Below are 15,159 nucleotides of genomic sequence, written 5' to 3' on the forward strand. Positions count from 1 at the left end.
AGAGGCGGAATAAAGAAGTATTGCTAGTGCCACTGCTGATATTATGTGGTTGGAGTCCTTACTTGAGGAGTTGCATGTGCAGCTTGATGATAAGACCGTACTTTGGTGTGACAATTCAAGCGCAGTTTTACACTCCAAGTTCAAGCATGTGGAGCTTGATTTATATTTTGTTCTAGGGAGAGTTGCTGCTGGCAAGTTGATTTTTGAAGTCCCTGCATCAGACCAAGTTGCAGACATTCTCATTAACCTTTGTCTGCATTGTTTCATTTGCAAAATGAGGGGCAAATTGAAGGTGAAGGCTGTTGAAGATGGGTGAATGTTTGTGATTCACTACTATTGTAATTAAGTCAAGATTTAATCAACAATTCTATTTCTAGTCTTTATGAGTTTGATGATTTAGTTAGTTTGTAATGGTTTATCAGATTAATAGTACAACACAGTTTCATTGTTCTCATCTCCTTTCTATCTCACTATTTGACTGGTCTTCTCAGATCTTCACAATCTTCAATATATAACAAATAAATTGCTGATAAACATATATAACAAAGCAATAAAAAATTCAAATCTTGCCAATTATGAGCTAAACTTTAGGGGAAGTCAAGAGTTTGATAATGTTAAAAGACAATTTATTACTTTATGATTGTACAAAGTCTATGAGCTAAACCCCTAAGCATTTTCAGCTTCCAAAGATGAAAATTATTTCCGAAAGTTAGATCAGGAAAAGCTTAAAGATCTTCCATGATTTAAAAAAAAAATGAGGAGAAAGGTTATGTTGAGATTAACCTAAAAAAAAAAGAGGTTAAATGCACAGCATGAAAATCTATACAGTTAAATTTACATTTAACCATTTGGGGGGAGAAAGTTAAAGCCTTGGTGTCTGCCACCTGAAACACCTAACTATCAATTGGCCCCTCTTATGACTGGTTTTTCACAACTTTGACGCTGCTGTAGAAGCGTTTAAGGTCTTTAATAGCCCTCTCTTCAATCTGGATTGAACGAATTGAAGATGTTGCTTCTATCTCCGGTTTGAACCAGCGGTTCACCCCAGGGGAGTCAGATGGCGAGCCTTGACTTGAAGCTACTGAAAAGCCAGACATTTTCATCTTTGGACTGTGAGAAAGACCGTGCAGTTGCTTTCCCTGCTTTTTAGTTAGAAGCACCAAGAAGAAAAAGGTGATTGAATAACAATGCATAATGTGAATTTGAAGAAGATACATTGCATGAAAAATCCCATACAAGAAGAAAGAAAATGATGCATTTTCAGGATAAAATTTATGAAACGAGATAAAAAAAGGGTGCATGTACGACATTGAGGGAACGAGAGAGAGCTGTAATTTCACAAACCTGCTGCATCTGGATGTCCCTGAGAGATGGCCGAGAAAGATGAGGAGGGGTACCAGAGGAAGCCCAAGGAGGCGTGCTTCTTTCCGCATCAGATGCCTGTGGTGTTTGGACAGAGACCACGGGAATTGGCTTGGATGGCAAATATGAACTCAGCAGGATTTTACCTTCACTTTTACCAGCAAAAAGATCTTCCACCTGATTTTTACTTCCAGTTTTCTGGTTCACCTGTATTTTGCTCTGCTCATCCTGAATTTCACGAAGTGAAGCAGATCCCTTTGAAACCTTAGCACCACCCCATGCAGGACCCTCACTACGGGGTGTTGGTGGCAGGGGAGTAACTTGTTTAGGGGAGTCATCAAGAGCACCGCTCAGAAACATAGAAAGCCCACCTTTCCTATTCTTCTTCTTGGTTGCTGTTTGTGAAGTACCCTTATCTTTTGCAGGCACTGAACTGTCCTTTTTCTGAACAAAAAAAGTAGACTCTATGGAGGCTTCGTTTTGTGTAGCTCCTTCACACCCACGGTTCTCTTCCTGTCAAAAGGAACAAAGATTTCAACAAATTTGATGAATTGTTCGAGTAATTTTGACCCTTTTTCTTTCCATCACAGTAATTTATAGGAAATAAACATTACACCCTTCAAGATGCAAAAATCTGAGACCCCGAGAAACTTTATCAGTATAAGAAACACCGAAAAACAAACTCAAGGGAGACCAAATAGTTACACTTGGCTGATAGCCAAACTCTGTGTCAAAGACTGATTCAAACCATGGGACTGGAATAAAGGATTTTAAAGAATCTTGCCAGTCAGAATACTTAATTAAGTCATAAAAAATTGCATAAAATATTCATCAGAGGTATTTGAAATCCTTAAGGACCATATTGTAACTGTGCAGACTGCAGTTCTGGAAGTTGGTTTCAATGAGCGCCAAGATCATTCCGGAAAAGAAAAAGAAAACAAAAAGAGCTTCATTTTTTATTCAAGCTTATACATACAAATCCTATTAAGTTATTGCAGCTTGAACCTCATTTCACTCTTCTGCACCTTGGACTTCCTAGTTCAAAAACTCTAGAAACTCAACAGAAAAAAGAGATGGCAATAGAAGAAATTACATAGAACAATGAAGTGAACTACACAACACTGCAATGTGAAATGGAAGAATTTGCACCATAACCATAGCAACTCGTTTCTCAAGGACTTAAAACAGATTACTATTTCATTTAAAATCTCACAGATGACCCTATTGCAGTATTCAGAAGCCAAAAGGAATGCGTCTGAATCCATCCAAAACATTCCCATAAATGGTTAAGCACAACCAGACCGTGAAAATATTCAGTTCAGTCACCTCTCTACTATAAAACATATGCATTCAGAAAGATCTTTATATGTAGCAAGTATAATAAGTTTAAGAAATCTAACCTTAGTCATTAAAACTTGGGGGTTTTCAACATCAGAGAAACCCTTCACCGAGTTTGGTTCTTTGTTAGTTGTACAAAAACCAGATACGGTCTCCACCTGTGATACCCTTTGTTTGCTCTTCCTCCGCTGCTTTCTTGAAACCTCAGCCTTTTTATTTCCTTTTCCATCAGAGAGAATTGAACATGATCCTTTCAAATGAGATCTTTCAACTGGTACACCAAGCTCAGCAAGAGAATTTTCAAGAGCTGGTCTTGTTTGCAGCTTTGCAATTTGCTGGTCATCAAGGATGCATCCACTCAACTGCTTCTCTTCAAGCACCTCGATCTGCTGCAACTTCTTCCATAAAGCTCGAACTTGTTTGGAAATACCAAGATTAGGATCATCTTTCGGTTGCAGAAAGGAGTCCAATCTGTCTCCATTTTCCAAAGGATTCTTATTCTTGTTGTTGTTACGGGTCCTTAGAACCTCACTTTCACTATCCTCATCTTCACTATTGATGATAACTGGAAAGGTAGCTGTATGAGTGGGGAGCCGACGATAACTCCATGACTCCGATGATCTCAAGTCTAATGACTTCTCAAGATTAGCTAAAACATCTGGTGATGCACTGGCGAAAGCTTGTGATGAAACTGTTAAGATATAGTCCAAGTTATGAATAATAATATCCTGCATTCCAGAAGTTAGGACAACTTTGTCGTCAGAGTAAGTTCACGCAGGACACTATGTCAAGAGACCTTAAAGAAACTACTCATGCAATTGAAAAAAGTTTATCTGTCAGGAGATCTTTTAGGTCAGAATTTGGTCGGAAGTATACAACTTACATAAACTATATGCATCCTGATGGTGTTCAACACCATCTGGAAACCTAAAAAACATGCAGAACAGATCACTGATGAGGGAGGCACAGCAATAAGAAAAACAATGCATTATCAGTTGAATCTTTTAGATCTACTACCTTTTCTTTTTCAACCACTGGTTTGACACATTAAGGTAAGCCTGAGTAGTCTATTCTGGTTCAAATTTCCGTATACTATTAAAAAAATTTCCTCATGAACATATCACAAGTGAGGCACAAAATAAAGCCTACTGAAGATTATAAAAGATTTTTCTACTCAGAATTGTTAAAGGCTTTCAAGAGAATACCTCACAATGCTTCTTCAAATCATCAGCTCCAAGGGAATCTGCAATTTCAAGTAGTTGAATTGCATTTCGTGGCTCCACTAGACACTCTGCTGCCACTTTCTCACAAAGACTCTTTAAGCTTGGTATGGGCTTTTGCTCAGAATCATTTTTATGTGCAGATGTTATGCTACTTGACTCTAAATCATCAAACATGCATTCCTCATCAAATTCTTCTACTTCATCATTGACTTTCAACTTTGGTGCCTTGTCACTTTTGGGCATGCTAGGAGGATAGACAGGGTGATAGACAGAACCAATAGTCAAAAGATGAGTCTCACCAACTGAAACTGAAGTAGCCCTCTTAACGCCATGTAACCGAGTTGCAACAGGTGGTTTGTCTGTACTTTGCTTGCCATCCCACATGTAAACATCACCTGTAGCAGTGGTAGCTGCAGCCCAATACTTGCCAGCAGAAATGCTTACCATTTTCTTTCCACACAACGAATATAACTGTACAAATTCATCCAGAGCAAGTGAATAACATGTTCCACTTGTCAGGAAGGAAAAAAACAACAAAGACAGTAGAATAGAACCTGTTGGCATCTAAGATCAGGATCTGAGGAAACCCAATAAAATAATGCTCCATCTTCAGTCATAGCAATGCTATGTACCATCCCAGCAGCTATTGCAACCACATGAAGTCGTTCCTTTCGATGGAATTTCAGGGGCGTGCTTCCACTCTTTTTTAAATTTCTAGTAATGACAACTCGTCTAGGTGTGACTAGTCGATGACCCCAAGTATATACCTGCCAAAAGTTTTACTGTGGTTAGTCCCATATGACAAAATTGTACATAATCTAATTCTATAACAGCAGTGAAAAGAAGACTGAAACTAAGATGTTGGTACTCGTCCTAGTTAGAACTAGTCCACAAAATATTCATACATTTTGAAACCAAAAGTATATCGGTTTAAAGATTGATAAACTTAATTATCAACGATGCCAGTATGTTTACCTCTCCATCAGCTCCCAAAACAATTGTGTGATATTTTGCGGTCGCAACACCTACAAAGACCTTGCTTTTCAAGTACTCAACTATTCTTGGTGTGTAATTTGATGCCGAATTAGATGTGCCATAGCCAAGTTGACCCTCTCGGTTGCAACCCCATGTGAAAACTTCACCAGATGCAGAGACAACAGCAGTATGCTTATTTGCAGCAGCAACAGCAACTATTCTTGATCTAAGTGAACTTACTCTACGTGGTGTTGGTTGGGTATCCACAGACGTATAGCCCAGCTGACCCTCTGCACAATATAAGAAGGTTACATCAACATTTCTGGTCAACAAGATCTTGATATGATTGCAACATAATGCACGAAATTAGCTAGCTGATCATCAAGTAAATTTGAATCAACTAAGAGAATAAACAGAAAATTTACTAGAGGAAACAACTATCTCAAACAGTCAGCAAATCATGCCAGCATAACCCATAAGTTTTTACCTCTATTGGATCCCCAAGTGAACACATCCCCACCCTCAGTAGCAATTACAGTGTGATGTTTAGCTGCAGCAATTGCTTTCACTCGATGTGCCCCCAAACCAGAAGTCACTTGGCGGGGAGTGATAACTGCAGCTTGACCACTGAAAAGTATAGAAGGAAAAATAATATGTTCATGATAGTTGACTTGCATTGTCTTTGCAATTGATGATTAACATGATCCTTCATACCCAACATAAAATAACAGATAAAACTACCCCCAAACTTTTAAAATTTCAGCAGGGTAGATCAAAACATGATGGAAACTTTAGACCAACAAAATTCAATACCCAGAGTTCCCACAGCTTAAATTAATTTGGAGTTCCTAATTGAAGCACCATTAAGCTCCTAAAACCTCTTATCGAAAGGCACAAGAAACCTTTTACCTATGAATGTCAAAGTCAGGATGCCCAAGACGGCCCCCCCTTCCAAAACCCCAGGTGTAGACTTCTCCGCGGGCCGTAACAGCTATACTGTGGAACTTAGCAGCAGAAACCAACTTAATTTTTGAGCCATGAAATGAATCAAGTTTGCAAGGTAGCTTTTGTATGTGGGCATTTCCAGTTCCAAGTTGATAGTTCACACCACTTCCCCAGCTAAACACCTCAGTAGCTACTAAAAACACAAATAAAACTATGTTACATTTCAAACATAGAAAGATTTGGTTTGCGGGTAACAATAAGAGGCTTTCCGACATGTCAAGACAGTAGCTGGTACCTGAATCCTGTGCACTTCCAAAAACCTGCAAGACAGGCCCTGATAGGAGATCTACAGGTGTTCTACATTTTGAATCTTCCAATGTAATAGAAGCACCAGACTGAAGGAGAACACTTGCTACAGCAAGATGACCGAAATGCAGAGCCCTGTGAAGGCTACTCCATCCTGATTCTCCATCCTGAAAGATACTGAAGAGTCATGGAAAGAGGATCGAACCTAATTGCACCATCATAAAATCTTTAGGACTTCATGATGTTTGATACAAGGTCATTCATATTCTAAAGCAGGAGTGGGCATCCACTATGAACCTGAAAGCATTAGATAAACTAAAGTAAGAGAAGAATTACACACCCTAGCATCAGGATCAGCACCAGCAGCTAGAAGCCTTCGAATAACAGGAATGTTGTTTCTCCAAGTTGCAATGTGAAGAGGAGTCAGACCAAAACTGTTCCTTGAATTGATATTACCTCCAGCCTTCTTCAATAGAGCCAACACTGAGTCTACATCAGGCAAGGACCCTTCTCGCACAGCAAGCCACAAATCTTTTTGTGAGGCACCAGGTGAGACTTTTCGCATGGATTTTTGGAGGCTCTGTTTATTTCCTTGAGGTGAATTAAACATCTCCACTAAACCTAAAATCCAGAGATCACTATAAATACACCTAAAAGTTAATGAAAATTAGCTGTTTAGAAGTCACAGCAGATAGCTTCTGTTTAACAATATCCCTCCAACAGATCACGTTGAAAGCCAAAGATTCTCCAAATGCCTATAAAGAAGTTAGCAAAACCAAGTTGTAATGATTTCCTAGCTACTTTATTCCATCTAGTACATGGTATAATCAAGAAATCAATCGGGTCTAGATTCTACAATCTATTTCCATTTATGTGGAGAGTGTGTCAATAACATATCATCCCACCATCATCTTCACTGTATTCACTAGGAAAGCATACCAGATTCAAACAACCATTCACCAACCCCTCATCAGCATTCATGAGAAATAAACATATCTCCCACAAAAATGTGAAGTAACAAGCTGCATTTAAAATTTTTAAGCGTCAGCATAAAATGCCTTGAAGAAAAAATGTAACAACAAAAGGAAAATGAATGAAGAACATATAAACAAACTCAATCACTAGATAGGCAACCGAAATGCAAATTTTATGATGTAAATGTCAAATGAAATAATTCATAAGCAAAGAGCCGAAAGTTGTCTGAGATTTACTGCAATAGGAATTGAGAGCGAGAAGACAATGGCTTTAGACAGATTCAATTCTAGGAAGTTATTGACTGATCTAAACAACACAAGCAAATTCTCTAGAACAAAACCAAAATGTAAACTTGAAAAATTGAAATAGGAGCAAAAGAGAATAACAGATCAATCATAGAAACTCAGTTTCCAGATCCAAAATTACATGAATTTAGCCAATACCCAACATTAGAAATCACACCAACAAATCAAAACTAAAAACTCAATAGCGTACCAAATTCCGAGCTTCACTAATGAAAGTTATAAAAAGAATAAAAAAACCAAAAACCAAAAACACCACACCAAAAACATGAAAATACCCATCACAAAATTCTATATAAATTTTAAAAAAAACAACACAGAATTGAAGAAAAGACTAGATTTTTCTATTGAAAATTGAAAAATTAAAGAAGACCAAATCCTTTAAGCTAACCTTAAAGAGAAATTCCCCCAAGAGAAAATTGTTGCAAGTTAGAAGAAGAGAAGTTTAAATAAAAGATATATAAAAGCAAAGATTTTTTTTTTTCCTCTGTTACATGGAGAAGCAAAGCAAAAGAATATACCCAAAGAACCAAAGGCATAAAAACATAACTCTTAAGAGAAAATTAAAAAATTAAAAAAAAAAAGTAGGAAAAAACAGTTGAAGACTGAGACAAATGGGTGTTTTCGAAGCTGAAAGTTGATAGACAATTTTGTCCTTGTGCTTTTAAATTTATGACAGTCGTGAGAATTGGGTCCACGTAACACTTTGTGCTCTCTATGATGGCCACGTGGCCTAAAGTTGTACTTTAGAATATCTAAACTAATTACATATTAAAAAGTAAACAAAAACTAATTAAAACAAATCTGAAAATGTATTCTTCTTTTTCGGCTTTGAATTTATTTTTTTTCTTTATTATTTAAAAAAAAAAGCTTAATCGGAATTTTTTCAAACTTTGTGAACCTCAGGCCAATAGGGTTACCGTTTTTTTTTAAAAAAAATTATTTAAGCTCGGATCAGGTTGAGCATTTTAGAAATCTCTTTTAATATTAAAATTTTTAAATAGTTATTCAAACTGAATCTACGTATATATAAAGATTTTGTCTAATGCTCTAGTTAGAAAATTTACTATTCATGGTTAACTTGAGTTTTAAATTTTGTTTTAAATTATTAATTGAGTCTTAATTTAGTTTACGTCAATATTGTTGTTAGTTAGGAAGGCGTAAATTCAAATAAGCTGAATCATATTATACTCTTATTTAAGAGTTGGGGAAAGATTTTGAATAGTTTTATTTTTAAACATTGTATAAAAATAAAAACTAAGAATCATAAAAAATAAAAATAAAATTGATTTAAATCGATTTAGATTTAAAATTCAAAATAGATTACTATTAGGTTTTAGGTTTGCCTTTCATTAAAAATATATAAAGATGTTATTTTTCTTCATTCTTAATGATTTTTAACTGAATTGTAAAATATAATATTTATATTATAAAATAACTTATATAACATAAATATAAAAAATTATTATAATATATGTCTAGATCTATGAAAAACAAAGGTCGAGATCAAACGTAAATATTTTCTTTTTCTTAACCCCTTTTTTAATATAAAAGGTTGTACAAATAACACCTGTAAAAATTGTATTGAACTTTTAAATTTGGATGAAAAATCCAACACGTGTCATCTTTGAAATTCATGCAACAAAGAGTTACTTGATTTTGATTTAAGTTGGAGATTCAAATTTATTAGCTATTTTCTAATGGGTTTGTTTGAGGTAAATTTTAGGAGCAGTGATTCGAGAAGTGATTATTGTATTTGATACTGCATAAATTACATAATTTATATTATTTGTTAGCATTTTTATTAAAATATTTTAATGATTTACTTGTATAACTTTTTAGAATCTTAAGCCATCAATCTCATGTTTATTATTGAAGAAGAGATTAAATGAAGTAAGATTATTTTTTAAGGATTCTTATATGATCTACGTACTTTGCATATTCTGCGTACTTTATATATTGGAATATGCAATCCAGGAAGATACAAGTTAATTTTATGACTTTTGCATCTTTATATTAAGAATAATTGATTTGATGATACTTGGGTAAATCAAGATGGATTAAAGGTTTCTTTGTGAAGATAAATTCGTATTTAAATATGCAAGACTTGTTTAACCTAGATAGATTTTTTTATTCTTGAGGCAAGTTTTTTTATATTAAGAAGTTTGTTGCTTGATTTTACAAGAACTTAAAGATGAGTGATTTAGATCTTTAGGTAAAAAAAGTATATTTTTTCACTTGTTGTATTAAAATTAAAGATAGTGAATCTTTTCACTGAGCTAGGCTCTATACATGTAGGTAAACCAAATCGAGTAAACAATCCTTTGTGTTTTTGTTTTCTCTATTTTATTATAGTGCCATCTGAAGTGGCCACTGCTGCCATCACTTACGCACTCTATTTTTTCTTAAGTATTTATTAGCTGCTCATTTCAACACTGATATCAGAGCCTCCCACTTAACATAGCTAGTGGTGTTTCCTAGTGCTAACACTTGCTTCAGATGGAAGTTTCTTCATTATTTATGACCTTCTATGTTGGATAGAGCAAATTATGTTTATCGAAACGCAATAATGAAACCTTTGGTAAAGTTTGTTTACAATAGGGCTTGGAGATCAATTCTCAAGGGTTGGGAGCTCTTACTATTGATGTTTCTGGTGTTAAATCTCTCAAATATGAGGCTACTTGGACCACCAAAGAAGAGAAGCTTCCTACTGTGAATTCAAAGGCCTTTAATGCAATATTTTGTGGTGTTGATGGTTAGGTGTTTAAAAAGATTTCTAACTGTTTCCCATGAAGTATGGTTAATTCTTAAGATAGCCAACACAATGAGGAAATTGAAATTGTAAATGCTTACCACCAAATTTGATATTTTTATAATGCAAGAGAATGAGACCATTGGTGAATTTTATTCCAAGCTATGTGATTTGTCAAATCAGGCTTTTTCTCTTAGTAATGAATATTCAAACTCGAAGTTGGTAAGAAAAGTCCTTCGATCTCTACATGAGATATTTACAATCAAGATGTCGACTATCGAGGAGGCTAAGGACATTGGCCGATTGCAGATTGATGAACTCATAGATTCGCTTCAAAACTTTGAAATAATCCTTGATAGGTCAAAAAAAAGTAAAGTCAAAAATGATAAGAGCATTGCTCCGCAAGTGAATGATGTAGTGCAAACTGCAGACTCCACTGCGATTGAAAATCGTTAGGAACAAAATAGAGTTACTTCTCAAAACTTCAACTAGGCATTCAAGAAGCTATCCGAACGAAGCAAAGGATTTGAAAGAGTTCAAAGATTCAATAAGGAAAAAGGGAAAGGTGTGGCTATTGATTAAAACCCTAAAGCAAAAAAAAAAGGCATTCAATGTTATAAGTATAAAGGGTATGGTTATGCACAAGCCATGTGTGCAAACCTGAAAAAGAAGTCTTTTAATGTAACTTGGAGTGATAAGAATGTCTCAAGCAACTTAGATTCAAATGAGACACACTTGAGAAATTATATGGCATTCACTACAAAAGTCAGTACCCCTATTTCAAATAACTCTGGCACAAATAATGATTTAAAAAGAGAGCCTAGTGTTGAGTTTTTGCAAACATTAGGAATTCGTAGGATACAAATGACATGTCATTAGGGTTACCGTTTTGGTTGAGGTCATGTAGGTGTTGCGGACTCACCACAGCTCGTATGAGCTTACCAACTTGTAGCTCATTGGAGCTTACCAATATTCAGCCCGGAGAAGCTTTACCATTTATCGCTTGTATGAGCTTACATGTACAGGAATTGACAGATTACAGTTCAGTACACCTTGTGTGTACTACCAGCATATCTAAAAAGATTCTAAGTGGTTCAACGGGCATAGTGTTATTATGAGATTGTATAAGTTCAATACGAACTAGTACAAGTATTTACATGGAAATAGTTCATATATATATGATATAAGGATATACGGTATAAATGTTACATGTACAGGAATTGACAGATTACAGTTCAGTACACCTCGTTTGTACTACCCATGTATCTAACGTGATTCTAAGTGGTTCAATGGGCATAGTGTTATTATGAGATTATATAAGTTCAATACGAACTAGTATAGGTACTTACATGGAAATGGTTCATATATATATATATGATATAAGGATATACAGTATAATTGTTACATGTACATGGAATTTTAATAATTGTTGAATGCATACATAGATTCCCAATTTTTACATGTATACTTGGCTAACTTGGTGAATGGTTATGTGACAGGCTTTGGCCAAATTGAATTGAGTTATGCTTTGAGATTCTTACCTAAATTGTGATTATATGGTAAGTTTAATTTTATGTTTACGAACTTACTAAACTTAATTGTTTATTCTGTTTATTTTTCTGTGTTTTATAGTGTTTCGGAAGCCCACTCAATTTGAAAGTTTTCGGAAATCGCATCACACTATCAAACATTATTTTGGTACTTATGAGTTTATATTTTAGGTTAAATGGCATGTATAGGTCATTTTGGCTAATGGTATCCTTTATGTTTTATTGTGTATTTAGCCATTTGATTTGGCTTGAATTTGACATATTTTGTTATGTAATTATGTAAATGGCCTTATTATATATGATGTATGGTTGTCATGTAATGCCTTGTTTGTGAATTAGTATTAGGGTACCAAATGGTTGAAGCTGAAATCTGGTATGCATGTTGAATTTAAGCACAATATCTCATAAGTGAGGTTAACCATTTAAGTATACTTTAGAAGTATATTTGGTAAGTTTTAAAGTGATCATTTGAATGTGTTTATGGATATCATGCTGTATGTGTGGAAATACATGTTATAAACTTGATATTAGTTGATTTTAAGTGCTTATTTATGTCATGGCTATATACAAATTGATGTGTATAGGTTGGTACTAATGTGGGTGAGGAATATGGCTTGGAAAATGACCTATTTTTGTCTACACAGGCAGAGACACCGGCGTGTGTCTCAGCCGTGTGTGACACATAGCCAGGTGACACAGCCGTGTGTCCCCTAATATTTATATAGAATTCAAGTTAGTACCTTCACACGGCTTAGCACACGGGTGTGTGGCTTGGCCGTGTGGAACAAGTCAGTATATCCTTTAATTTTCACATGGCCTAGCACACGGCCTGGCACACAGGTGTGTGAGGCCATTTTGAAGGGTACACGGCCTGGCACGCTGGCATGTGGTCTGGCCGTGTGACCCAAGTCAGTGAGTTACACGGGGTAGGACATGAGCTGAGACATGGCCGTGTGCCTCCATTTCGAATGCCCACACGGCCTAAGACACAGGCGTGTCTCTTGACCGTGTGAGACACACGCCTGGCCATACGGATGTGTGTCCCCTGCACTTTGAAAATTTTCATTGTTTTTCTAAAAAATTCTTGAATACTCGGTTTAGTCTCGAACCACTTTTAATGTCTATTTGGGGCCTCAAAGGCTCATAACAGGGACTGTATGAATGTATTTGATTGGATTTTGATTTGAATGATAATTGATTATGAAATGCATGATTGTTTAATTCATAAGTCCGGCTTCGAATACGGGTTAGGGGTGTTACAGATTACCATTGTGGTGTCAATACTCACATCACATGATCTTCTAACACTCAGCTACACCCCATTTTCCACAACCTTGTTATTCACTCCTCAAATATAACATAAGTACCCATTCAGATATGCTATGTAATGAACCGAAAGTTACAGTATCGGAAATTGAGTCTTGAGTACTGTTTCCATGAAATTAATTCATGAATATTTATTAGAAATATTTATGAATTATAGTTGAATGGTTATTTAGTGTTTAATTAAGTGAAGTAGCTTGAATTTAGTTTAAAGGACTAAATCGCATACGGTATAAAAGTTTAATTATAGATTAAAGATTAGTAAAGGGACTAATCTAGCAATTAGACCCTAAGTGCCATGTGTGTGAACGTATGATATAACATGTGTAATAGTTGGTAAAGATATTAAATGTGTTAAAGTAGTTTTTCTTATAAATTAAGTTATTTTAGAATAATATTATATTATTAATATTATTATATTGAATATAGATTTATGAGTAAGTTAAAAAAAAGAAAGAAAGATAGAAAGATAGAAAAAGTTACAGAGAGCAAACGTGAGAAAGAAAGAAAGAAAGAAAGAAAGAAATAGAAAAGGGAAATTTGAGGATTAAGGCCTTAAAACTTGATTGGTAAGATGTTTTAGCTTATTTTCTTATAATTTTTATGTTTATGGATGTCTAATTCAAAGTTCTACATGTATGAGGTTAAAATGAAGAAAAATAGAAAATTTTTAGATATTGATTTAGTTGAATAAATTGAGGTTTTATAGGTTAAATTGATAGAAATTGAAGTTAGAAGTGAAAATTGAGTGATTTATTAAAAGAATTCTAAGTTAGGTTTAAATAGGGATTAAGTTGAATAGAGCTCAAAATTTATGTTTTATAATTAATTTTATGAGTTAGAAATTGTGAATGAGTTGATTAAAAGAGAATATGAAGCTTAAGTTAAAGAAAAAAGATTAGTAATGGAAAAAGGACGAAATTGGAATTTTTGTAAAAGTTTGATAGAAAGTGAAAATGTGTTTTATGAATTAGTATATTGATGATTTTTAATTGTATGATTGTTAGTAGCAAGCGTAGCACGGATCGTCATCAAAGAAGGAAAAGAGAAAGTGAATGAAGATATCGATTAAATTCGATAAATAGTGGTTTGTATTTCTATAAACCGAGCTTAATCGTTATTGCTATATTTGATATTTATATTGTATGAAAATGTGAATGAGGTAAGTATTTTTACTATATTGAAATGAATGTGATTTTGAATACCCTATTAACGATGTCGGGCTAGTCGGGTATAGTTGACATGTCATAGGAATTGGAAGTATTGGGATATTTCGACATTGAGTCGATGAGACACTATGTGTCGACTCTTTATTAAAGTTCTAGATTTGTTCCGATGAAGTACTTTGTGTACTATAATGTTAAAGTTCGGTTTGTTCGATAAAGCACTATGTGCTTATCCCGAGTGTGGGTTGGATCCGTGTATCCGTTAGTGTCCGAGTTATGTTAATAAGGGTAAATAAAGTAAAGGTTATTAAAGTCTTGATTGATATTGAATAATAGCGATAATGTGTTTGAATTACCATGTTTTAAAGTTGATTAAGCTATTGTTTATAGAAATACCACTGAGAGTATTCTCAGCGTATGGTTTGTTTACGTGCATGAGCTAGATACGAAAGTATAAGGACTCGATATACAAGCCGATCCCGAACTCAAATTGGTGAGGTTTCTATCTTTTGGAAAATGGCATTGTACCTAGGATGTCTTTTGGTCATTTTGAAAGTATCTAAGTTGTTAAGTGATATTTTGGTATGTTTTGTAAATGTTACCAAAACCTTAAGTATGGTATGTTTTGATATGTTAGTGAAGAGTAATAAGAGGAAGTGTTGGTAAATATTGTAGAGAGAAGAAATGAAGATGTTATAAACTTAGTTATCAACATTTTATACTAAAACAGATTTGGACAGTAGCGGTAGTCCAACTTTGAAAATATACCAAAAATAGTATAAAGTGAATTAGATAATGAATAAAATTTGTAATTGAAGCTTAATGAATCTATTTTTATATGGAAGAAATAAAATAGGTAAAAGAGTTGTATTTTATGAGATATTTACGTTTTGGTGAAACAAGGTTAGAGCAATTTCTGGATTCCCTGTTTTGACTTTAGAA

General features: G+C 34.6%; 1 protein-coding gene across 4 annotated transcripts; it reads right to left on the reverse strand.

The window, feature by feature from the left end:
• Nucleotides 1–604: 604 nt before the first annotated feature.
• Nucleotides 605–8,068, reverse strand: LOC108473654 (uncharacterized). Of its 4 annotated transcripts, XM_053021487.1 has the most exons (12): nucleotides 7,818–8,062; nucleotides 7,089–7,171; nucleotides 6,490–6,770; nucleotides 6,139–6,316; nucleotides 5,808–6,036; nucleotides 5,386–5,525; nucleotides 4,899–5,188; nucleotides 4,478–4,690; nucleotides 3,906–4,394; nucleotides 2,763–3,428; nucleotides 1,345–1,875; nucleotides 605–1,142 (listed from the first exon to the last, which is right to left on the reverse strand). In XM_053021487.1, the coding sequence occupies exons 3-12, from the start codon at nucleotides 6,757–6,759 to the stop codon at nucleotides 915–917; spliced, it is 3,234 nt and encodes a 1,077-aa protein (XP_052877447.1). In that variant the 5' UTR covers nucleotides 6,760–6,770; nucleotides 7,089–7,171; nucleotides 7,818–8,062; the 3' UTR covers nucleotides 605–914. The 4 variants fall into 4 exon arrangements, with proteins under 4 accessions (XP_052877447.1, XP_017630822.1, XP_052877448.1 ...); XM_017775333.2 differs by having other exon boundaries at nucleotides 605–1,139; nucleotides 6,490–7,171; nucleotides 7,818–8,068; XM_053021488.1 differs by having other exon boundaries at nucleotides 605–1,139; nucleotides 5,808–6,033; nucleotides 6,490–7,171.
• Between the last annotated feature and the right edge of the window lie 7,091 nt (nucleotides 8,069–15,159).

This window comes from Gossypium arboreum, chromosome 11 (assembly GCF_025698485.1).
Source record: "Gossypium arboreum isolate Shixiya-1 chromosome 11, ASM2569848v2, whole genome shotgun sequence".
In the NCBI taxonomy this organism is placed as follows: Eukaryota; Viridiplantae; Streptophyta; class Magnoliopsida; order Malvales; family Malvaceae; genus Gossypium; species Gossypium arboreum.